General features: G+C 35.7%; 1 protein-coding gene and 1 long non-coding RNA gene across 2 annotated transcripts; one reads left to right on the top strand and one right to left on the bottom strand.

The window, feature by feature from the left end:
* Positions 1–4,464: 4,464 nt before the first annotated feature.
* Positions 4,465–16,962, bottom strand: zgc:158263 (ceramide kinase family protein). The gene is made up of 13 exons (XM_048178826.1): positions 16,520–16,962; positions 15,297–15,392; positions 15,063–15,200; positions 14,833–14,961; positions 13,871–13,934; positions 13,463–13,608; positions 13,240–13,314; positions 10,746–10,898; positions 10,412–10,517; positions 7,345–7,448; positions 6,878–7,074; positions 6,444–6,775; positions 4,465–5,167 (listed from the first exon to the last, which is right to left on the bottom strand). The coding sequence occupies exons 1-13, from the start codon at positions 16,644–16,646 to the stop codon at positions 5,107–5,109; spliced, it is 1,728 nt and encodes a 575-aa protein (XP_048034783.1). The 5' UTR covers positions 16,647–16,962; the 3' UTR covers positions 4,465–5,106.
* On the top strand, positions 8,129–10,517 carry LOC125260445. Its single transcript, XR_007183044.1, has 3 exons — positions 8,129–8,293; positions 10,068–10,167; positions 10,386–10,517. It is a non-coding gene; the product is annotated as an uncharacterized LOC125260445 (long non-coding RNA).
* Positions 16,963–17,690: the final 728 nt, after the last annotated feature.

Below are 17,690 nucleotides of genomic sequence, written 5' to 3' on the forward strand. Positions count from 1 at the left end.
GATCACTTTTTGGTGTGGTTTTTAAAACTTATTTTGGTTTTGTTGACTCTTTTATGCTTACATGTACAGTACATACACACATAGTTTCCACCAAAATACATGGATGCAAACTCGTCACCTTTCAGTGACAGCTCACCTTTTTGAGATCAAAATAGATCACCTATGGGATTTGCATACTGTAGATCCAATGAGAAAGTGTTTTTTATGGGATGGGGGGAAGGGGTACTTGTGAACTTGCGAGGATAACTGGTTGTTTCAGAAAGTACTCTACAGTGTTTCCTTTACTCTTTACTTTAAAAACTATCTCTATAAAGGGTAATATTTTATGTATTTGAGGTGTGAGATGTGGGAATGGTGAAGAAAGAGGGCAAACAGTTTGCAGTTCAGCTCAGTTTTGCTGTCTGAATAGCAAATATTGTCTTACATAACCTGCATAGCACTTCATCTTTTATAACATGAGATTTTGACCAAATGTATTCACTCTTGATTTTGGTAATGCTGCAATGTTTTTTTTTTGTTTGATGAAAAATTAGTTTGACATTTTTCCCCGGTTTCACAGACAAGGCTTAACATGTTTGAGCTGTTTTAACGGAAAGCAACTTATACTCGCATATATTAAAATATGTCAATGCCATTGTTTTGTCTCAAGATGTACACCAGTAATATAAAAGCTACTTAAAGGGTTAGTTCACCCAAAAATGAAAATTCTGTCATTAATTACTCACCCTCATGCCGTTCCACACCCGGAAGACCTTTGTTAATCTTCGGAACGCAAATTAAGATATTTTTGTTGAAATCTGATGGCTCCGTGAGGCCTGCTAAGGGAGCGATGGACACTTCCTCTCTCAAGATCCAAGGTACTAAAATATATCTAAATCGGTTCATGTGAGCACAGTGGTTCAATATTAATATTATAAAGCGACGAGAATATTTTTGGAGCGCCAAAAAAACCCAAAATAACGACTTATTTAGTGATGGCCGATTTCAAAACACTGTTTCATTAAGCTTCGGATCATTATGAATCAGTGTGTCGAAATGTCATTGCTGGATATGGAGGCCTCACTCGAGCCGTCGGATTTCAACAAAAATATCTGAATTTGTGTTCTGAAGATTAACGAAGGTCTTAAAGGTGTTGAATGGCACGAGGGTGAGAAATAAATGACAGAATTTTCATTTTTGGGTGAACTAACCCTTTAAATCCCCTAATTGAACTAAGGCCTAATCCTGGTTTAGGCTAAGCCCTGTTTGTGAAACCGGGCCATAAGGTAATAAAAAATAAATTAATAAAATACCTTAAAGTAACTACAAATGAGCATGTAAAGCAAATGTTGTCACCTTTTCCCCCCCTTACCTGTTTGCATCCATGAAAATAACATTGTTAAAGATTCTTCAGTTTTAGTCCAACTCTGATCAAACACACCTGCTTGTGGTTTTCAGGTAAACCTGAAGACCTGATTAGCTTGTTCAGGTGCGCTTTATTCTCATTCTGCTCATTTAGCAAAAGTAAAGCAACAAAACAAAACTTCTGAAACCTTACACTGTGTTCTGGAGGCTCTTTATTAAATTCTAATTATTTTTCAATTGAAATAGTCCTAGTTTTTAGGGCACTTTTAGTGTAAATTATGGATCAGTTTTGAGTAATTTCGCTAGCTTTGTGATTGAGGCCTGCGTTTGTGAGGCAAACATTTCACTTCCCACCTTCACCGATAGGTGGCAGGCGACGTCATATGTTTGTTTGAGAGGGTTGTAAAAACAGGTTGTAAAAAATAAACTGATAAAATGAAGGTTGTTCGTGGAAGTGCTGTAAATACAGGTAACATGCTTTCACTGATAGCGTAATTCTCTAACGTGGCGTGAGAGTTAGTTCTGTTTAAGCAGCAGGTTTAATCCGATATCTTGAGCTAGAGTTATTACATTTCAAAATGCACTGTTGTGTTTGTATAGGCTAGATGTTAAGGCTGCTTTTCAGCCTTTATCTCCTTTGAATGTTTACTGTAGTTACCATAGTTTCCGACAAAACACCAACTCTAATTACTATTGTGAAATCATAAATGAACATGCTACAAACAGTATATCTTTTTTTTTTGGATGACTAGTGGCTAACACCAGGCCAAAGTTGTATTAACATTAGATAAGGCTGTATTAGTAATATTTCTGCAGAAAGGTATTCTCAGTATAGCCTTTATAAGGTGGTAGTACACAGTCCATTTTGACTTTTAAGTCGATCACATTTTTATAAATTCAAATCCAAAACATCATTATACTAAATAAAATTAGATACAGAATTGTATAAAATAAAACACATACACAAAGTATTTTTCACATGTATAATTACCAAAGAAAAGGTTCAGCAGTATAATAACCACTCATTTCTCCAGATCACTCTTACTGAGTGCTTTGAGTATTTGATGCATTACATATCCATTGAGTTTGTTTAAATATATGAAGGTGTGTAAATTAAAATGGAAAGTGGGTCCATTTTAAAATTGCATTCTAAATGGCCAGTCAATTATAAATATCAATTACACAAAGGTATTTTGTGTCTAACTGCCTAGTTACAGTACATTCTGTTTAAATACGCACTTTAGGAAACTATTTTTTGGGTATGTTTTGACATTAACACCAAGTGCAAAGTCAGTACTGAATGCTGTTATTCAAGAGGAAATTATTTTTCCTGTCTTACTGTAAATGTACAACAACTTCAACTTCCTCTTTTTGGTGCAGTATGAGATAATCTGTTCGCTGGTTCATATCACATGTCCAGGATTGGCGTTGCATGACTGATTCTTTTATGTCAACATTTATCCCTGTAATGTGATTTGTGCTTCAGTTGAACCATTACTGGAGTTATAAATAGACCTTTTACAACAAAAATGAATAATCATTCTTAACCATGTCTATTTAAAATGTTTAGCAAGAAAAAAACAAATGATTTTATAAAGGCCTTCTCTTTGTTAATGATACAGCAAACATACTTTCTACACTTGTTGATGACCGTCTTCACCGTGTTCCATGGTATATATTTAATGCCTTTGAGCCCTCACCTGAGCGATACAGCACCTTTAAATAATAAGATTCCATTGATGCTTTGCAAGGTCTTTGTGGTCCATATATATATATATATATATATATATATATATATATTATTAAATATGTGTAGATTTTTGGTCTGCTGTCATGTGGGAGCAGTTTATGAGAGAATTTCACAAAAAGCATTTAATTTTTCTTTTTCTTTTTTTTTTTTTTTCAGTTTTCATAATCAATCATTGCATTCATCCTGATGTTTCCGGGGACATTTTTAACTTATATCTGGTTGTACTGGTGCAGCCAGAAAAGGCCAAGAATGCCAAAAAGATGACCAAGAGGTGTGGAATGTACTACTTCGGTCCTGAAGATTGACTCTTAAGATGTAACCAGTAATTTTGCATCTTGTCATAGATCATCTAGCGCTAACAGAAGCCTGGTAGATTTTCAACCTTCTTCCCCACTAGGCTGATCCTTTACACTTAAGATGGGTCATTATTAATTCACCAGGATCACAAGGTTATTATGAATGACCTGTAGTTGATCAATGTTTAATCAGATGTAAACAGCGATGTTACAGTAGATCTTAGAACCTCAGTAGAACCTCAGCTTTTATTGGAAGCAGATATTTAATGAGAGGTTTGGGATTCTTAACTCACAATTTAATTCACTGCAATTTATTGCTAGTTAAGTAATTGCCATTAGATTGATAAAAATCGAACTGTCGATGAAATTAAATGTATAACAAGAAAAACACTTAAAACTTAAAAGAAACTACATAATATAGAATGTGAGCTTAAATGCAATTTCTGGGGTCAGTTTAATTTTTTTAAAAGAAATTAATAGAAATTAATCCACTGAAGACTGGAGTATGATGCTGAAAAGTGAGCTTTGCCATCACAGGAATAAATGACATTTTTATGTTTTTTGAATGATTTTATGTTATTTTAAATCATAATAATTCACAATATTACTGTTTTTACTGTATTTTTGATCAAATAAATGCAGTTTTGAGCATAAAGGCTTCTTTTAAAAAACAATAACATCTTACTCATGCCAAATTTTTGAACATTAGTGTATATATATTTTTTTAAGAATTATTAAATTATTATATTTGATAAAATATAATAATTTATCAAAATGTTTTCATTTTTAAATTTAACTTCACAAATTTATAATTTTCTTTTTTCTAAAGGAAAATTAGACTTATTTTCATACATATATTTTTTTAATGCATAGACCATGACAAGGCATTTTGCATTGTAATGCATTCATGTTGCTTTGCCATTTATACTTGTTTATATCTTAGTTGGGTTTATGACAAACAACTTAAGCAAGCATAATTTCCATCCACTACAGTATTATGTGGCTTTTTATTTGTAACTACATACCAATGATAAGAATAATAAAGAGAACTCCAAGGATATCACAGACAAGAGCTTTGAATACATTCATGACACTTTATTAGGACAACTAGTGATTTTGAACGTTAAACCCACTGACATCTTGCAGATGCACATTCCAGTCAAGCTGGAAGAATGTTGTCTGGAATGGGTCCACTCCCTTAAAACATGTCATTTACTCTGTTTGTGACTGTCACTCCCATGTACAAGCCTTACACAGAAAATGAAGAGCCTTCACTGAAAGGACAAAAGTACAAAAATCTCTATTAAATAACCCTGACAAAAAATTTAATGTTAATGTTGGTTTGCACTAAAATATTGCATAAATACATTTTTGCTCTGCAAAAAAACCCCTATAAAATCAGTGAAATGAACAATATTATATGACAGACCTGAACTGATCCATCACCTACATATGTTAATCATTATTCTTGAGATTTCCATGAAAATATAGGAACAACTGAAATATCTAGCTAAGAAATGTGAAATGAGCTTGAATGACATCACTGCTCCGCTGTACGTCTAATACATTCACATTTTAAGACTCTGTACATCCTCTCACCCATCATAAATATGTACATTATATTTAATCTCCCTAACAATTACATCCTCATATAGAGTGCCATAAAGAGGTCATATGTTACGTTGATCACATTTCTTTTCTTAGCCCCTACAAGTTTCATGGCATTGTTGAATCCTCGATGCCCCTGGCAAAGAGACGCACCAGCTGGCCATGAACTCTGTGGAAAGAGAGTCATATTAGGAATCATTCAAATTAGAAGATGCAAAGTTTATGGTTTGAAACTCATAAACTTCCACTTGATATTATTATCTATGGTTTGCTTACATCTTTGGAGCCAGACGTTGCAGACACTGCTGTTCAAAAGGTTGGGCTAAGTCATTTTTTTAAAGTCTCTTCTGCTGCTTTTATTTGATCAAAAATATATTATATATAATATATTATGAAATAATATTATTACAATAAATCAACTGTTTTCCATTTTAGTTTATTTTAAACTGTAATTCATTCCTGTGATGACAAAGCTGATTTTTCAGCTTCAAGGTTTTAGTTCACCCAAAAATGAAAATTCTGTCATTTATTTACTCACCCTCATGTCGTTCAACGACATCCATAAAGGTACTAAAAACATATTTAAATCGGTTCATGTGAGCACAGTGGTTCAATATTAATATTAGAAAGCGACGAGAATATTTTTGGAGCGCAAAAAAAACAAAATAACGACTTATTTAGTGATGGCCGATTTCAAAACACTGCTTCAGGAAGCATTGGATCATAAATGAATCAGCGTGTCGAATCAGCGGTTCGGAGCGCCAAAGTCACGTGATTTCAGCCGTTGGCAGTTTGACACGCGATCCGAATCATGATTCGACACACTGATTCATTATCCTCCGATGCTTCATGAAGCAGTGTTTTGAAATCGGCCATCACTAAATAAGTCGTTATTTTGTTTATTTTTGGTGCTACAAAAATATTCTCGTCGCTTTCTAATATTAATATTGAACCACTGTGCTCACATGAATCGATTTAAATATGTTTTTAGTACCTTTATGGATCTTGAGAGAGGAAATGTCATTGCTGGCTATGCAGGCCTCACGGAGCCATCGGATTTCAACTAAAATATCATTTTTGGGTGAACTAACCCTTTCAGAGTCACATAATCCTTTAGAAATCATTCTAATATGCTGATTTAATATTTAATATAGTTTAATATTTTTGTGGATACTGTGATTCTTTGAAGAATAGAAAGTTCAAAAGAACAGCATTTATTTGGAATAAATGTTTTTTAAATGTCTTTACTGCCTTTTTTGATCAATTGAATGCATCCTCGCTGAATCAAAGTATTCATTTCTTTAAAAATAAAAATCTTACAGACCCCAAACTTTTGATCGTTAGTGTATGATTATTATACAGTAAGACCAGGATTAAGTTCTTCCATGTGAATTTCCCTTGAGTAACTGGATTTAAATGCCTTGCTAAATCACACAACAACGTACCTGCATGAGATCTCGGTGTGAGGTAGAATTTCTCCATCACAGTTCCACACAGATATTGAGCGAGGTTTAGCACAGCAAGGCCCACACACAAAGCCTTGTCTCTTTAATCTACTCGTCTCACTTCCTTTCTCCTTCCACCCTGCGAGATGCTGCTGTGAGTGACCTGCAATGTTACTACTGCTCAGTTTCTCAGGATCTTCCAGTTCTCTCTGAGCAGAGGTCTGAATTTCTCGATCATCCTCCTCCTCATACTCCTCTTCTTCTTCTTCTCCAGGAGGTAGAGAAAACCGAACAGCCTTGACACGATGAACTTCAACGAAGGGCAGGTCAAACTGAAATTATAGTTGTTTCAGAGATCTAGCTGAATGTTTTTCTGACCGATTCAACATTTAGCTGCATGAGAGTGTATTTCCTCGAATGTCATTTGGTTTTACCTGATCCTGTTTGTTTGTGTGCCTGTGAAGGTATGTGAGAAAGCCAAGAGGGTTAGTTTCTCGGACTATGATGAGGTCTGCCGTCCCGTCGGCCAGGTGAGCGGACGGCGAAAGACCCTTTGGGCTCCGTGGACATGAGCTTGACATACAGGTGAGAGAGACGCACTTGAACCTGCCTTCCATAGTCACCCACTCACCTGAGATAAAAACAATGATAAAAGGTTAAAGAGCTCAACATCAATTAATCATCTTGCTATATTTTTTTTCTGAATAGTCTACATCACAAGTGCATAATGGCTTTGAAGGTCTACCAATGCACACTTTGGCACTAACATGACAACGGTCATATAGAGATGTACAACATATGAATCCCACAGAGAGACACAGCACAGTGTGATCTCACTAATAGGGTTTCTAATGAGATGACACAGACAATCATTCTACAAACAGGCAGCAGATGGTCTTACCCTCTAACTCACTGCTGTACTGGCTCACATTAGTGCTATAGAGGGAACTGGAGCTGTCAAAGTGGGGGAACAGCCTCTCTTTGCTCTCTGAACACACACGGCACCTGCACATACACACGCAAACATGCTTTTAAAACATTTCTGGGATCCAAAGCTGCTTTAAGGCAAGCCTCCAAAAAAAAAAGAAAAAGCGTAATGCTGCTGTACACAGGAAAGGAGACCAGATGCCGTTTTTTAAAATGGGTGTCAATGGAGGAGAGGTTTCACTATGCTGAATGCTTTTGTGGGAAGAGAGCTTATCATTTAAAGGGTTAGTTCACCCAAAAATGAAAATTCTGCTATTAATTACTCACCCTCATGTCGTTCCATACCTGTAAGACTTTGAGACTTCAAAAAGTTCATAAAGAGATGGTGAAACAAATCCATATGAATTGAGTGATTTAGTCCAAATTTCCTGAAGAGATACGATCGCTTTATATGATGAACAGATCGAATTTAGGCTTTTATTCACATACAGTATTAACATTCATCAACTTACACATCAGTTGTGGTAAACAGAAGCTCAAGCATGTTTGCTTGAAACGATATATGCGCAGCACGTTTGAGCTTACGCAAGAACCAATGAGGTTTGTTTTTGCGTGTCATGGAGGTTCAGTTGAGCTTCTGTTTATGTTTGCTCATCAATGTTTATATGTGAATAAAATAGGGCTGTCAAAATAACGCGTTAATTTCGATTAATTAATCTGAGAAAAAATAACGCGTTTAAAAAAATAAGGCCGATTAATCCATTCCGTATTGACCTTTGAACCTGGAGCCGTTCTAGCCACCATTCGACTGTAAAATGAAGGAGGGAGACGACCTTTTACTGTCTATGGAGACGACTGCTGCGCTGACGGACAGAACGAGCAGAGTTCCTCCCTCGTGCGTGAGAGCTCTCTCTGTCTTCAAAGTAAGCAGCACCGTCTTTGCTCTCTCTACCTCACACATAATAATCTAAATCAACTGACACAATGCTAAAAGTTCGTAAGACCGAATCCATGTTTCACGAGGCGCATTCGGAGAATGTTTTCCTGAATAACCGCTGGGTGTGAATAGTGCTCAAAATAACGTCACCTCATCTTCTCTGACAGGCGCCCTGCACGTGCAGCTGACATAAACCACACTTTCAGTAAACAAAAATAAAATCCTATCCAGTGGTGAAGTGTTTACTGTGTTGACAAATCTTTTGCGATATCCTAATAACAGTCGCGATTCGCATGCAACGCGGCAACGTCCGCTAATGTCCAATTCGCGATCTAATGACTCATTTGAACAGATTCATTTTAATGAATCATGACAACAACTGATGTGTCCACACGGTCTATAATGAATCATTTACTCGAACAACTCTGAAATGAGAACATAAGTGTGCTTACCCCATTTAGCAAGAGTGGTTAGTAAAATTAGCCTTAATAATCCACAATATTTTCAGGTTATTTAAATGACAATGTGTAGTAAATTAGGCCTACCTATAAAATCAGTTAGTTTAGACTGGAGTGAGACCAGAACAAAGCAAGTTGTTGTTAGCTATGTGCATTCAATTGTATATGGTAGAAAATTATATTATTAGTTAATATAACTTCTAAATGCTACTTTTTAATACTTTTCAGGTTTAGCAAAAAAGCATCTTCTCTTACAAAGCTATAAAATCACTTTTTTTTTTGCAAAGAGGGCAAGAAAGAATTACAGTGAGAGTGATGGGTACTTTATTGTCAGTATCGGGCTTGCAGATCACATGGGTAGGGCACTTTTTACTGTTTGTGTGGATGACCATGTCTGTCACCACCGAAGACCATTTTTGACCCAGGAAAAACCCTGCATTGATTCATTTGAATTGAAATATATAATACTTTCACAGCAAAAATTATGTATGCAATTAATTTAGATTAATTAATCACAGAGTATGTAATTAATTAGATTAAAATTTTTAATCGATTGACAGCCCTAGAATAAAAGCCTAAATTTAATCTGTTCATCATATAAAGTGTCTCTTCGTCTTCAAAAAAAATTGGACTAAATCACTCAGTTCATATGGATTAGTTTTGCGATCTCTTTATGAACTTTTTGAAGCGTCAAAGTGTCAGTCGTGTATCTGTCTATGGAGGGACAGAAAGCTCTCAGATTTCATCAAAAAAATCTTCATTTGTTTTCCAAAGATGAACAAAAGTCTTGCGGGTTTGGAACGACATGAGGGTGAGTAATTGATGCCAGAATTTTCAATTTTGGGTGAACCTACCCTTTAATGAATTAACAGCCTATCAACTAAGCTTCAACATGTTGGCAATTAAACATTTGTTTTGGATTGATCTAAAAAAAAAATGGGGGGGAAAGAGGTCACAGACAGTTTACGACACTTCTCATTCATTTGTTATCTGTAAACGGTGATTATCTGTTGCACAGCTAAGAAATTCACCAAGATGGTGTATAATACCTGGTAAAATTTAAAGTGAAAAAAAAAATGGTAGTTCAATTTAGTACTCACTATATCCAATTTTATCCACATTAGGAGCTTGGCGAGTCTTAATTTTAATTTTAATTTTTGTGTCTGTGGCATAACACGGATGTGGTACTTTGAAATTTGGTTTGAAATAACCCCGAATATTCTTTTAATTTAGCAGTCATTGTCTTTCCTTTGAGACTACATGTAGCTACTAGCAATTCACCAGCTACTCTTCTTTCATTAGAGATCCTACTGCTTGAGCAGCCATGGTAACAGCCCTAAGGAAGGACCTCCATTTCAGAAAAACACGGAGGAATTCAAGCCAATTGAGTTATTTTAATGAGGTAACTGCTAATAACACTTTATTCCCAAAAGATGAGGCCACACTAAGGACCCAACCAAATCTACTCATGGATCCACTCAACACATCCACACAAATAACTCTACCAACTACTTTTCTACTTTCATTTTTGCACTGTTGTTTGAGTTTTAGCAACCTGTAGCTTAAAATGCTCCTTAAAGTCAATATTGTCAAATAAAATGTTCCTAATGTGGCTTTCAGGTAAAAAGACGAAGGCAAATATTTACCCTGAGAGGCAGCGAGTTTTGTCCCGTGGGCTGGAGATATGGGAATCAGCAGGGAGATATTGCACTAGTCCCGGATAGCTCCTGTTACACAGGTACACCATACAACCTACAAGAAGAACAAACAGGCATGAAAATATGAGAATTGTAGTACAATATCAGTATAGCATATAGAGAAGAATCTGGCATATCAAACCCTACAGATTTCCCAAAATAATGTTACTTCAACAAAGGAATATTTTATAATTACAATAAATATTGAGGCAAAAAACTGCTGACCTATCAGTATTCAGTCTAAAATATAATTTTAGAGACAGTTGAGTCTTGCCGTCCATACCTGCATAATCATATCTGAGAGGGCCCATCCAGCGGTGCCTCTCACTCTCTGCCAAAACATCGCCATAGAAACCATAGCCCACCATTGAGACAGAATAACGCACCAGTGTGTTTTGATAATGGACAGAACACACATCCAGAGGCTGAGAGTCTCCTGGTAAGCGAAAAAAGTAAAAATATCCAATTATGCGGTCTATATATAAAATAACGGCTTTATTCAACAATATCTAGTGATGGGCGATTTCAAAACACTGCTTCATGAAGCTTCGAAGCTTTACAAATCTTTTGTTTCGAATCAGTGGTTCAGAGCATGTATCAAACTGCTCAAGTCACATAAACTATTGAAATTTCGAAACACTTATGTAGCCTTGTTTACTGAAATAACGTGATTCTGGCACTCAAAACCACTGATTCAAAACAAAATATTTAAAAAAAAGCTTTCTTTAAAGGTGCCCTAGAACTTTTTTTTAAAAGATGTAATATGAGTCTAAGGTGTCCCCTGAATGTGTCTGTGAAGTTTCAGCTCAAAATACCCCATAGATTTTTTTTAATTCATTTTTTTAACTGCCTATTTTGGGGCATAATTAGAAATGAGCCGATTCAGGGTGTGTGGCCCTTTAATTCTCGTGCTCCACGCCCCAAGAGCTCACGCTTGCCTTAAACAACATAAAAAAAGTTCAAACAGCTAATATAACCCTCAAAATGGATCTTTACAAAGTGTTCGTCATGCAGCATGTCTAATCGTGTAAGTACAGTGTTTATTTTGATGTTTACATTTGATTCTGAATGAGTTTGAGGCTGTGCTCCGTGGCTAACGGCTAATGCTACACTGTTGGAGAGATTTACAAAGAATGAAGTTGTGTTTATGAATTATACAGACTGCAAGTGTTTAAAAATGAAAATAGCGACGGCTCTCTTGTCTCCGTGAATACAGTAAGAAACGATGGTAACTTTAACCACATTTAACAGTACATTAGCAACATGCTAACAAAACATTTAGAAAGACAATTTACAAATATCACTAAAAATATGTTATCATGAATCATGTCAGTTATTATTGCTCCATCTGCCATTTTTTGCTATTGTTCTTGCTTGCTTACCTAGTCTGTTGATTCAGCTCTGCACATCCAGACGTTAATACTGCCTGCCGTTGTCTAATGCCTCGATCATGGGCTGGTATATGCAAATATTGGGGGCGTACATATTAATGATCCCGACTGTTACGTAACAGTCGGTGTTATTTTGAGATTCGCCTGTTCTTCGGAGGTCTTTTAAACAAATGAGATTTATATAAGAAGGAGGAAACAATGGAGTTTGAGACTCACTGTATGTCTTTTCCATGTACTGAACTCTTGTTATTTAACTATGCTGAGGTAAATTCAATTTTTGAATCTAGGGCACCTTTAAAACAAAGCATAAAGCTTCATGAAGCAGTGTTTTGAAATCGGCCATCACAAGATATTGTTGAAAAGTCCTTATTTTGTTTTCTTGGTGGACAAAAAGTATTCTTGTCACTTTATAATATTAAGGTTGAACCACTGTAGTCACATGAACTGTTTTCAATACGTCTTTAGTAGCTTTCTGAGCATTGAAGAAGGAAATGATCTTGCTGGCAATCCAGGCCTCACTATTTTATTAAAAATATCTTAATTTGTGTTCTGGAAATGAACGAAGGTCTTACGGGTGTGGAACGACATGAGGGTAAGTAATTAATGGCTGAATTTTCATTTTTTTGTTTTTTATATTATTCACTGGCAACATTACCACACGAGTGGCAAGACAGAGAGGAACATTGGGTCTCATTTACGAAGCATGCGTACGCACAAATTTGTGCATGAAATCTGAGAACTAACATTTTCACTAACAGAACTTTTGTACTAAACTTTATTCTAAATTTAAGAAAAAAATAGCCACACATATGTAAAAAGCTGTGTGGCTGTATCATTGTTAAAATCTTATCACGACTTTAATTATGGTTTTGAGAATGACACACTTAGCTTGAGGATGTGGTGAAAGCACGTCTGCAGAGAGTGTCACGTTTGACAAGAGTGATAAAAAGCTGTGAAGGAAGCCTTTATAGCCCTTATATGGAGATGATTTGGCCGTGTTATATGCAAATGGCTAACCTTGTGCACGTGATCACTCATTTAGAATACTCCAAATTTTCTAACATTAGAACGATATTAAGAACAAATTCACATCCATACACACATGTTGTGAATTAGGTGGAGATTTTTCGTGTTCTCCTGTGCGTACAAATATGAAATAATCCAAGCAATTATTAGTGAATGAGACCCATTATTTATATATTCTTCCTCCTCTATTAATATACAATACAATTTGCATTTGTTTTTTTAGGGCTGCTATCCTGTGTGTCATTCTGCGCGGTTTTAATTGGGTAACACAGTGCCACTAATACTCATAACAGCATTGCAGTGGTTATGAAATTTGGCCTACTTTTTTATTGTTTAATGCTCTTAAAAAATGCAGATTACCAATGATGATGTGCAGCGTCGATGTCACAGGGTCATTTATGCCCACGGTCGCAAAACACACACAATCTGTAGAGCCTGTGGAGAAGAGTAAACACAGGGAGGTAAACTAACACTCCTCTCACTATCTTGACCATGCATCTGAATGACACATTAGTGCTATAAACAGACCACAATCGACGCCCTTTTCTGCACGCATCAGTCACAGCACTATGCAAACATTCACCTGCTGGAATTATGCCAATGTGGAGGTCACATGGCTGCAGCTTTACAGTTGGGTCATGTTCTGAAACTCCCGCCTCCTGCTGGGTTCGTCCAATCACACCGTGCAGCAGCTCGCTGAACATTCCGTCTCCACCCACACATATCACTCTGAACGGAAAAAAAGATTTGACTGGAACTTTTGATAAATTTCCTAAAACCCAAATTTCGAGTATTATCAGCGAGCTTGCTCGGAAATATAGTGACGCATATTTCTAAGATGACCTTTTTGGTATTGAGGCAACACTTCTGATTAAACAACAAAATACAGAGGACAGGGCTCATGTGACATGAATTATTACAATGACACCTTTGTTACTGCACACTCTTGAATCTTTTCTCATGAGGAAATAACAATTGAAGGATAACTTACCCATCAAACCCTGTTAAGTCTTTCTTCAGAATGTAGTCTCTGGCCTGATTTGCTCGTTCAGTCACTAAAAACAAGAAACATCCCCCAGATTTTTTTTTTTAATTCGCTCTATATTTTTTTAAGAAGTCTTATAATGTGAAAACTAGTTTTCCTTGAATATGAAGTTTTCAGTACCTAAACCAATTCAATAAGGTCATTTATTAAAACTAAGCTGCAACAACAGCTTGTTTCTGAAAATTTGGTCGCAATATTATGTCAGATGGATGAAATAAATATGTCACATGATCCTTCAGAAATCATTCTAATGTGCTGATTTGATGCTCTAGAAACTGTTCTTATTATTCTGCAGGTTAATATTTTTTTGTGGAAACTGTGATACATTTTTTAGGATTCTTCGATAAATAGAAAACAAGAGCATTTACAGTACCTCCCAAAGGTTTGGAAACATTACAACTTTTTAATGTTTTTGAAAGAAGTCTCTTATGCTAACCAAGGCTGCATTTAAAAAAAAAAAAAAAAAAATACAGTAAAAATAGTAATATTGTGAAATATCATTTTAATTTCGCAATATTACTGCTTTTAATGTATTTTTGATTAAATAAATGCAGCCTTGGTGAGCAAAACTGTAATGTTTTCCAAACACATACATGCATACACACACACACACACACACATATATATATATATATATATATATATATAAAAGAATGTTATGACCCTTTTAAAATGTGTTCTAGAAAAAATAAATCATGCAAAATTATTAGTGATTAGGATATGTTATTTTGTCTGACTATTTAACTTTGCTACTTAATTCAGCCCTGTTCCCAAGTCTCGATAAAGATCTGCCGATGTCACTTGAGAACCGTACTACTTGACGTGCAGGCCGTATCAGAGACCAAACAGGGGGACACTTGATAACTGTTCAGTTATTGAATGGCACAGACAGAGTCTCAGTATCTCACCCACAACATGAGAGCTGATGCCAGCCAGCTCAAACAGAGGGGCCACTAGAGAGTGAAAGATCTGTTTCCCCCTCTTCTTTCCTCCAAAAGGATTAATGAACACCAACAACCTGTGAGGACGCGAGGGGCCTGATAAAGGAGAAGTAGATGAAGGGAGAGATGTTAATGAGTCATTAGAGAATAATGAGTGTGGATGAATGATTAAGGGTATTATTTTCAGCTGTACATACTGTGGGTTTTGAGTGCGGTTCGGAGTTGAGTGATCCATTGATCCCGGACACCCCGGCTAGGACAGCAGAACTGGGTCCTGCCCAGACTCCATGACAGTCCATGTCCGTTAACACTGCTGTTGCGCTTCACATAGAATACTTATGTGATTATAAAAGGACAAAAACTAGGTTTAGTCTAACTTATTTGATCCCTGTGCAAAAAAAAAATAATAAAAAAAACTTTCGGAAACTTACATGTAAAATCAAGGTCAGTGTCTTCTACTTTCTTCTGGGTTTGGATCTCAACTCGACCCTCCTTCACCCCAATCACCTCTGACACCGGCACTGAAACTAAGAACGACAGATGGACACTTTACGCTCTTGCATAAGTGATGTACCCATTTCTCACATTCTCAAAAAACATTCCACCATTCCTACTCAGGCCTTTGTACAGTGTTTGTTACCAAGAATTGATGGTGCTGTTCAACTTGTTTTGAAGTCATCAGAATGACTAAGAAAGACAAATCCAATAAGGAAGGACTTTTAAACATTATTTTATTTCATTTCACATTATTTTCATTCATTAGCTGAGCATTAAGCAATAAACTAATATGTTTATGGATTATTCCTTTCAATCCAATCCAGCTAGATCATGTTAAGACAGCATTTATATTGTCATGCACATAAATTAAGTTCAAAGAAAACCGTGGATACAAATTGGATAGCGCACAGAGCATAAAGTGTCACTTTAACCTATTTCTACATTTCTTGTCAATAATTAAACTAATAGCAATGGTACATCAGGCATCAAATCATTATATGGTGGTTAATTATCTACAAATAAGAATGACTATAAGTCACTGATGTGTCAGAGTAAGTTTTCGTTTACATTTCTATGGCTCTTCATCCAAATGCAATTTATAAATAGCAAATTATTTTATTATTATTATAATTATTTTAAATTATTTTTTGTTACTTCTTAACAATAAATGCTGTTGACCTGGGCTCACACATTATTTTTTTCTATTAATATTAGTACCTGAGTCCATAAAGTGCACAACTGCTCATGTGATGTCAAAATGGCTGCGCCCATGAGGGGGCGACCTTCTCCTTGTAGAATTTATTAATTAGTTTATTTTTAGAAGACTGGAGTGGAGGCTTCATATCATTTTAAGTAATTATGATATTTCTCAAAAGTGCTATTAATTTCTTGCCTTTATAATTAGTAAAAAAAACGAGTCTCATTTTAATCGAATACATATCCCATGTCATGTAATTTTTTTTAAACATATACCCCAAAAACACCCATAATATCACTTTGTATACGTACTTTAGAAGCATATTAAACATATTTAAATTTATCTACCACGCTATCTTTATAAAAAATAACAAACAATTGTCTCAAAACTTAGTGAGCTGTCAACCTAGACCGCGTTTTTGGAACTCGGGTGCATTGAGAACGATAATAAATGTCGTACTTGTTTTCTTCTCCCGGTTCCTCTTGTCGATCTCAGTCCAGCTGAAGTACCATCCGCTCAGGAAAGCCCTGTACCGCTTATTACCGATCCACAGACTCGACTCAACTCTCACCGAATCTATCTCCATCGCCACTTTGGTAGTTTCATTTATCTATACAACTTCATGCTCCCACAAGCAGTATTCAGCGGTATTTTTTATCCATGCAAGAATTTAGAAGTTGCTCAAGGCGTCTAACATTTGAAGCAAACAAATATAAGCATTTTGTTTAGACGTGGGTTAAAAAGAGTCGCCAAGTTTAATAAATAAGCTTATGTAAGTAAGGTAGCCTAATATCCAATAAATTAAGACGGCTCCGTCTTCGCTATCCTGTACTGACCTATTTTACTGTTCCTTACAGGTATAAAACACGTTCACTTCCTTTTGAGGTTGCGCACCTGTACTGGAAAAATTTGCATACGCAACTCTCATTGGATAATATGATTATGCAGATTGTATCCGACCGTAATTCATTGTAACATATCAGACGAGTACTGTTTTGCCATTCAAAGTTTTTCTTTTATAAAATTAATTTAAACTTTACAAAATAAAATATTTGATTCACTGCCTCTGGTGTTATTAATCAATTAGATTTTATGAATTTTAACATTATTATATGTAAAACTACATTCTGTGCAGTGGTGGGCGGAGCTAGTGAACATAGTGATATAAATATTCACTGTAAATAGACACATGTTGTATATTATGTCTAGATAGACCATCAAAATACTGCATAGCCTGCTGAAAATTCAACTTAGATATATCATGTAAGTTTCTCCTTTCTCTCTGCATCCTTTTGTTTTTACTGTCAACATACAGTTGGTGTGACTGGTATGACTAGATGACTCGACACTTAATAAACACACTTCAACCGTCAATTTTTGTTTCCTTTTTTTTTTTCCTTTGGTGAAGGATGATTATACAATATGTAAGATTAGTCTAAACACATGCAATATTTGCATCAAATGTCAAAACACAGGTGTCAGTCTTGTTTTGACTGCACATCTTACTCATCTTTGGTCTGTTTTTGTTTCTGTCAGTGTATTTCTTTTCTTCTGTTAAATAGGCTAAACCTGGAAAGTTGACTTACCTGAAAATCTGCTTAACCCGAATGACAGCAAAAGTAAAAGGGTT

The sequence above is a fragment of the Megalobrama amblycephala genome, linkage group LG24, assembly GCF_018812025.1.
Source record: "Megalobrama amblycephala isolate DHTTF-2021 linkage group LG24, ASM1881202v1, whole genome shotgun sequence".
Taxonomy (NCBI): Eukaryota; Metazoa; Chordata; class Actinopteri; order Cypriniformes; family Xenocyprididae; genus Megalobrama; species Megalobrama amblycephala.

What these genes read in the sequence shown, in the direction of transcription:
- zgc:158263 (XM_048178826.1), bottom strand. Translation starts at nt 16,646, where the DNA reads ATGGAGATAGATTCGGTGAGAGTTGAGTCGAGTCTGTGGATCGGTAAT. An exon ending in CATCAGCTCTCATGTTGTGG is followed by an intron (nt 13,935 to 14,832) that starts GTGAGATACTGA and finishes TCTTGTTTTTAG; the next exon opens with TGACTGAACGAGCAAATCAG. An exon ending in TCTCAGATATGATTATGCAG is followed by an intron (nt 10,518 to 10,745) that starts GTATGGACGGCA and finishes TTCTTCTTGTAG; the next exon opens with GTTGTATGGTGTACCTGTGT.